This window comes from Mizuhopecten yessoensis, unplaced genomic scaffold, assembly GCF_002113885.1.
Source record: "Mizuhopecten yessoensis strain PY_sf001 unplaced genomic scaffold, ASM211388v2 scaffold11131, whole genome shotgun sequence".
NCBI classification, from domain to species: domain Eukaryota; kingdom Metazoa; phylum Mollusca; class Bivalvia; order Pectinida; family Pectinidae; genus Mizuhopecten; species Mizuhopecten yessoensis.
The window spans coordinates 270,800-278,659 of NW_018408895.1; the positions used below are offsets into that span (position 1 = coordinate 270,800).

Here is a 7,860-nt window from a genome sequence, read left to right on the forward strand (position 1 = left end):
TTCCCCTCTGTAAACATTTATGTCATTGCTAGTCAGAGTTAGTTCCTTGCTATAAATATTTGTTATCACCGTTAGTTTCCCTACTGTAAACATTTATGTCATAGCTGGTCAGAGTTAGTTTCTAGCTATAAATATTTGTTATCACCATTAGTTTCCCTCTGTAAACATTTATGTCATTGCTAGTCAGAGTTAGTTCCTAGCTCTAAATATTTGTTATCCCCGTTAGTTCCCCTCTGTAAACAGTTATGTCATAGCTGGTCAGAGTTAGTTTCTAGCTATAAATATTTGTTATCATCGTTAGTTCCCCTCTGTAAACATTTATGTCATTGCTAGTCAGAGTTAGTTCCTAGCTATAAATATTTGTTATCATCTTTAGTTCCCCTCTGTTAACATTTATGTCATTGCTAGTCAGAGTTAGTTCCTAGCTATAAATATTTGTTATCATCGTTAGTACCCCTCTGTTAACATTTATGTCATTGCTAGTCAGAGTTAGTTCCTAGCTCTAAATATTTGTTATCCCCGTTAGTTCCCCTCTGTAAACATTTATGTCATTGCTAGTCAGAGTTAGTTCCTAGCTATAAATATTTGTTATCATCGTTAGTTCCCCTCTGTAAACATTTATGTCATAGCTAGTCCAGTTACTGTCAGTTCTGAACTGTCAACAGTTGTTGTCACGGTTAGTTCCCCCCATTATAAACAGTCCCTAGCTGATCACTGAAATCAGTATAAGTAAACATGTAGCAAATGCAAAGAACATTTTTTTTGAATAATATTAATATGTTATAAAAAATCTGGTATATAAGGCCTCTTTACCGTCATTTGGTTTCTTTATAAATTTCACCCCTAACTCTTCAAAGCGCTTGCATGCTGCATCAACGTCTGGTACCACCATTCCAATATGACCTGCAAGTACAACATTAAAACCATTACTATTTCCTGTTAATTCTATTATTAGAATTTAAGTACTTAGACTAGTGCGCTCTTTATTAAACCAAATTTTGAAAATGTGCATGAAGTTTCATGACAATCGGATAAAAAAGATGTTTGTAAAGTGCTGACCGTGACAACAAAAACTATCATATTACATACATGTAGAGTAATGGAGACTTGGTTTTAAACACCAGAAGGTCAAAACAAAATGTCCTACAAGAGGTGGAGGAGGTGAAAATGCATGGAAATGTTCATGACTACTCCATAAGAAATAAGTTGTAGAGCTCAATAGGAAAATTTACTGGTTCAGACCAAAGAAGATTGAAATGTGAATTTGCACAAAAGATTATCTTTGTGAAAACACAGAAGTTTCATGCCAAGGATACAGGCACACCCCTATAGACCATTGTCTATACTACAGGTAGATCCCTATATACCCTTTTCAACAGGTAGATCCATATGTGCCCTTTTCAACCGACAGATACCTATATACCTATGTCTACAGGTAGATCCCTATATAACCGTGTCTACAGGTAGATCCTAATATACCTTTGTCTACAGGTAGATCCTAATATACCTTTGTCTACAGGTAGATTCCTATATACCCTTGTCTACAGGTAGATCCCTTTATACCTTTGTCCAGAGAAAGATCCCTATTTACCCTTGCCCAGAGAAAGATCCCTATAGACCCTTGTCTAAAGGCAGATCCCTATATACCCCTTTTTACAGGCAGATCCCTATAAACCCTTGTCTACATGTAGATCCCTATATAACCTTGTCTACAGGTAGATTCCTGTATTTTTAGTCCTTCTTAAATGGGGAAAATTCAAAACATCTATAGACTTTTGGATATTCTATGATCAAATTGGAAGAAAATGGCTTAATATCAATGGGTAATTGGGCTAAACTACATCCTGAAACATATTCCTTCAATGCCTCAATTAGATTCTTCTTCTTTTGGGGTAGGTAATATTCAGAGTACATAACTGCATTAATGATTTGATGCCTGATATATAACTTTTGCATGAAATTACATAAAAAACATTATTTATGAAGGAGGATATTTACATCAAGGCCCTTAACTCTTTCTAAAGGGAAAGGCACAATGGCAGTTACACATGCACAGGCATACCAAGGGCAATCACTCCCTTAGAAGCAATTGGTAAGCATGAAAGTCCTCAGTGAACAATTTCCATCATTGTTTACAGGCATGTATTCAAGATGTAACAGGTTCCCATTTTAAGAGAATTGATGATTTTTTCTTCAAAAAAGTATTTCTTACCAAATCCTCTTGGTTCGGAATTACCATTGTGGTAAGAGAAATCAGGATCCTTTTCTGTCCCCCAGTTACTGGAAAAGAATACATCAATTACATCAAATGTCTTCAAAAGTGGGAATTGGTGTAATGCTAACAAAAGATATCGAGTTCTAGAATCTTTGGCCATGGTTGAATAAGAAGCAGAGCAGAGAGCATGCATTGCTAACCTGGATATTTAAGCAATCATGACAAAATAGTATCATTAAAAAGTAGTACAGGTTACAGGTATTTAAAAAAAAATCCCCATTTTCTGCTCTGCTGCTCTGGTCTCATGGATGCTTTATAGAAAATATGTTTGAGTAAGTCCCCAGGAATGGGGCCTGATCCTGAAAATAAACCTAGTAGCATATTTGTGTACTTTTCTTCATGCCCAGCAAGCATTTATTGTTATATGGAGCAAATAACAAATCTTTCCAAGTTACGATCAAAGGACTAAAGGGAAAGATGCACCTTTTGAAATTTGGAAAGAATAAAATATATTCTTTAGCCCATGTTAATGTTTGACCAAGACCAGCACTCGAAGTTGACTGTTGACCTAAACCAAATAGCTGAAGTTAGGTTCACACTGTTGGTAAACATAACATAAGTATAAAGGCTTTAGACTTTATGGTCTTTTAGAAAATGTTGTCAGAAACTTTAACATATTTGACCCCTGTGACCTTTAAAAAGGTTAAGGTCATTTATCTGAGGACACTTTATAGGACTCCATCTCATGCATATACTGGCTAAACAACAGGACCCTGGGTTTTCAGTTTTCAAGAAGAAGTCATTAAAAGTCAAAGTCCAAGGACAGATGAAGTACTCACCACTTTGCATAATGATGATTTAGCTCACTAAATATTGAATATGAGTGGTTTGTAAAGAAAGCACACTTAGGAAAACATGTATTTCTTTATATAGAACTGTACATAAATCAACCTTGCAGAGCTTGCATGCAATGGGCTAAAAGATAAATAATGTTAATATATATATATTTATAGAATGCTGTTAATATTAGACAAACATCTGATAAAGTTGTGCACCAAATTATTCCTTTGTCAGACTGGATTAAAAGTAGATTTTCTCACAGAAAATGCTATACAGTTGCTAATGAACTGTTGATGCTGAACATCTTCAGCGTTCTGAGATAAAATTCTTGTACTAGACTTACTGTGTTAGTTCTAACGTTGCTTTCTGATCAAAACAAAACTTTGTCTTAGCCTTTTCATCATCTGGAATGTCTTTGGATGGAACATAGGCCACAAAATATAGAGAAAAATTCATACTCTCAAAATCCATTTTCTTCAGTAGGCTGAAAAACAATCACAACTTGAATTATTACATACCAGGTAAATATCTTGTTATTTCCACAGTTTAAACCTTGCTTCCTCAAAATTACTAACTGTTAAGTAAAATTAAAAGAAAACCAGCCTTAGCAAGTCTTATTTTTAACAATTGAAAATTAACTAACAGGTTCAATTTCAACTTGAATTTGATTTTAGTGAACAAAAACATGTGTCTCCTCTTATTTGTCAATATGTATATTTGATGTGGAAGGCCAGAGCATTCCAACAGTTTAAAAGTTACATCGGAAAAGTTTGCATTTATTTGACCTTTGACCTTGAAGTCAAGGTCACAGTGGCCTTATGATAGTGCAATACATATCATCTGTTGATGATGCAAGTAATTTGCAAGATTCATCAGGGTATCTTTAACAGTTTAAAAGTTAGTCTGGGCAAGGATCTTACTGAAAAGTTCACTTTGCACTAATTTGACCTTTGGCCTCAAGGTCAAGGTCAAAGTGACCTAATTACAGTACACTGCATATTGTCTGTGGATGATGCAGGTATACGTCAAGATTTGTGAAGATATATTTAACTGTTTAAAAGTTACAGTTTGGATAAGAAATGATTAAAAGAACCAGTAGTAACTCGCACATTATGTCTTCATTCATTCTAAGGAAAGGCATTATTAAAAAGCTAAACACTAGTGAAAGTTTAGCATGTTTAGCCTGTGAGTTGATCAATAACATCTTCCATACTCAAGTCTAATTTTTTTTACTGAAATGCATAACAATGTTCTATGAGTAAGATAAAGCCTTGACTAACCATTTAAAATTAGTTGTACTGCAGTGTAAAAGTAAATTTTACTGCTTTGATCTCAGACAAGCTTTTCTTCTAATCTTAAAGGTACAGGTACCATTGTGTACCACCCTCGTGATTGGTCAGTTGTTGATGTCTGACACCAATCAAATAGCTAACTCCAGTCTATTAGCCTTTAATTCTGTCATAAAAAAATCCAAAGCAGATATGTAATATTTAGGAACAAAGCTCTTGGATTTCAAGGACCATAAACAATGGCATCAGAGGTAGATACTCAAATAAGTCCTAATCATTTGCACCTATTTTTTAACATATTTTTTAATAAGTAGACCTAGAGAAGGTAGTGCTCCACATAGTTATTTCAAGTAACTTCTAATTTCCTCTACTGGTCCCTTCTTCTCTTCCAAAAATGTGTGTTTGTGGAGGGGAACATTGAATTCACTTTGTGCAGTAATGCTTCAGACTGATTTTGGGTAATAGTCCTTTCCTGACACTGAAGATGTAGTATTTAAAAGATATACAACTATTTGCCATATTGAGATCAGTGTGTCATCCTCCAGAGGTGTCCCACCTTTCCTTTGTGCAACTTTGAGTCTATTAGCCCAGTGATTTCTCAGACCAAATTTGGTTCTAATACCTCCAGCCATACTGAACAGGAATTTACATCTATATCCCATATTGGGCAGCCAGGGCTCTTTCCTTCTGCCCCAAATGGGGCCATTCATGTTTTTAGAGACCAAAACTGTTTCGATTCCCTTCACACTTACTGAAAAGTAGTCCTTTAAAAATCATTTCTGCCTCCAGGTTGGCCATACTCTTTATTTATACAATAGTGTCACCGACCTTTCAGAATAAATTTGTAATGAGTCGAAAAAAATGTGCCAATGCCCTTCACCATTACTATAGGAGAAGTCTTTAAGAGATTTACCTCCGTCTCCTCTATGAGGCCATATATCCCTCGGTCTCTAGGGGTCCCATACTCTTTGTTTATACAACGTTTAGTCCCCTTGGCCCTGTGATGCCTAATACCAAATTTGGTTCAAATGACTCAAACTCTACTGACGAAGTAGTCTTGATTTGAAATCTACTAAAGAAAAAGTATTCTTATTAAAAATGTACCTGTTTTTCCAAATAGGCCATATCCCTCTGCCCCTAGCAGTGTCATACCTTTTGTTTTAACAACACAGAGTCCCTCTGGCCCATTGAAATAGATGGACTAATACATCATGCCATAACATATTATGTTCACAAGCTCACATGCCTTTCAGGCTTGGTATCAGAATTATACAATGATTACCTCATTCCCATCACTTTGGTGTAGAATTCCAGGGAAGCTTTTGGATCTTTGATTCGCATCATTGTTTGTTGAAAATAAAATCCCTGAAAATATGAGCAAACAAACTATAATCATAACAATTCTTATGGACTCTTTTAGCATTGTGAAAAAATAAATAAACAATTATTAGTATGTATGGTGGAATGCAAAAATCACTGAATGACCTTAACCTACTCCCAAGGTCAAAGGACTCAATTGTATGAAAACAACACTTCTGAAAGACTACACTTGACCAAGACTGATGACATTCATTATTGGTCTGCTGAATTGAAAGACTTTGCAATTCAAAATAAATATACCAAACTACTCAACACGGGAAGATAATTACAAAAAGTTGAAATATCATCATCCCCCATAGAACCACAATGACAAGACTCCTAGTATAGTTTACTGGTGATTGATTAGCAGCTGATGTATATGTCATACTTGTCAACTTTTTAGAATTTCAATGGGGGAGGTTGCTTGTGCTCATACTAAAATGCATCAATAAAATGTTTGTATGTACATCCTTGGGGAAAACATTACACTTTTAAATGGCATCTTTTGAGTTGTTCCTTCAGCTGTAATCATCAGATCATAGAAAATAGGAATGGTTTAGCAAATTCACTGGTTGAAAATGCTCAATTTTAGGGTTGAAAATGCTCAATTTTAGGGTCCAAAATTGGGAGTCTCATTTGGCAAGTATGATATGTGGTGACTAACCCTATCACACTGCTAAAGAAATGTTGACATTGTCGTTGATAACTTCCCCTCCTTCCCCTTAAGATCATTTAATGTACAGACAGAAAAAAACACTACATTGTATTTAACACTGCTAGATTTTAAAATTAAAGCTTCAAACTTTAAAGAAATGTGGACATTGCAAACGCATGTCCCCTCCTAAGAACCCCCTTAAAATCATTTGATATACAGACGGAAAGAATACTATTTATTACTATAAGATTTTTTACAAGAAAGCCCTAGCTTTCTTCACTTTCCCTCCTCATCGAATTTATGATCAAGATATCAACTTATTAAAATAAAAGTAATATAATTTTGTTTGTTAAAAACTATTTTTATAATTTTATTTCTTTCTTGTGAATCAATCATCCATAATAAACTTAAAGCTTCTGTTCGGGGGGGATCTATATTTGCTAAAATGGCATATACATATGTTTTAAATACTTATGAAAGATAGCGATTCAGATTTTGCTTTAACAATACATAATATACGTTACTATAATACACTTCATAGTTCATGAGTCACGTCAGAAGGTATTGTAGGCCTGATCCCGGATTTCGCATCCCGGAGATGATCTGCAATACATCCGTTAGGACATGATTCAAGGATACATACCGGCAGCTAGATGATAAACTCGCCCCATTATTGAGTCGACTAATACGAACCTGCCGCTTACACAATCGATTTGTTATATGCCTTAGGTGTAAGTTTGAAAAACTGTATATTCAATATTTGTTAAAATAAATTTGAAGTTAATAAATCATCATGAATTCCATGAAATAAAATAGGGTTACTGTATGGCCGAGTTAACCAAAATCTGTATACATTTTTTGTATGCTGTGGATTGTTATCAAATACAACTGTTTCTAATAAGAATGGGAATACCTTCGATTCAATTATAAATTACCTTTGTCGCTTCATCGGGTTCACAGCATGCTTTGCTGGTGTCATCCGCTGAGAGAGCCATTTTAGACTTGTCTGTAAAGTGATCGAGGTGCCGATTGTGTTATCTTTCGTATGAGTGTAGGCTGAATCGAAAACGAGGTTTTATATATCAGCCTTCCTAGTAGGCGCGTTCGATACTGGGATAGGAAATGTCTTAACGAGGCCCCACACACTACCATGTTTCGCACGCGCTCTTCTTCTCTTTTTTTTCCAAACCCTGCAGTTCTGATCCGTTTTAACAAGTTAGATATAGAGGCCGAGGTATTCCGGATGCCATAGCCATGAAAATGCATTACTCTAACAAGTGTCTCGATGACAAGTTTTACCGCTAATGAATAGTAAGGAGCGCTGAGATACCCGGCCAGGTCCATACCCGTTTATTTCACATGCTGAACATGTACGAATATAACCAAGACTATCGCATGACAATGCCACCATATAACTATACCACATGGAGATGACATTCATTAGGCCATGGATGCCATGAACCCACTGTTGATATCATCATTAATATGACGTCATGATTATA

The 7,860-nt window shown here is 35.4% G+C and overlaps 1 protein-coding gene across 1 annotated transcript in view; it reads right to left on the reverse strand.

Moving 5' to 3' along the window:
* The window catches only part of LOC110466361 (lactoylglutathione lyase-like), a 12,536-nt gene extending 5,092 nt beyond the window's left edge, over nucleotides 1-7,444 (reverse strand). The window contains exons 1-5 of the mRNA XM_021522805.1: nucleotides 7,294-7,444; nucleotides 5,627-5,709; nucleotides 3,399-3,539; nucleotides 2,213-2,280; nucleotides 814-903 (exon numbers count right to left, since the gene is read on the reverse strand). Coding sequence (XP_021378480.1) covers nucleotides 814-903; nucleotides 2,213-2,280; nucleotides 3,399-3,539; nucleotides 5,627-5,709; nucleotides 7,294-7,353 — 442 coding nt within the window. The 5' untranslated portion in view covers nucleotides 7,354-7,444. The remainder of the gene's footprint in view (nucleotides 1-813; nucleotides 904-2,212; nucleotides 2,281-3,398; nucleotides 3,540-5,626; nucleotides 5,710-7,293) is intronic.
* Nucleotides 7,445-7,860: the final 416 nt, after the last annotated feature.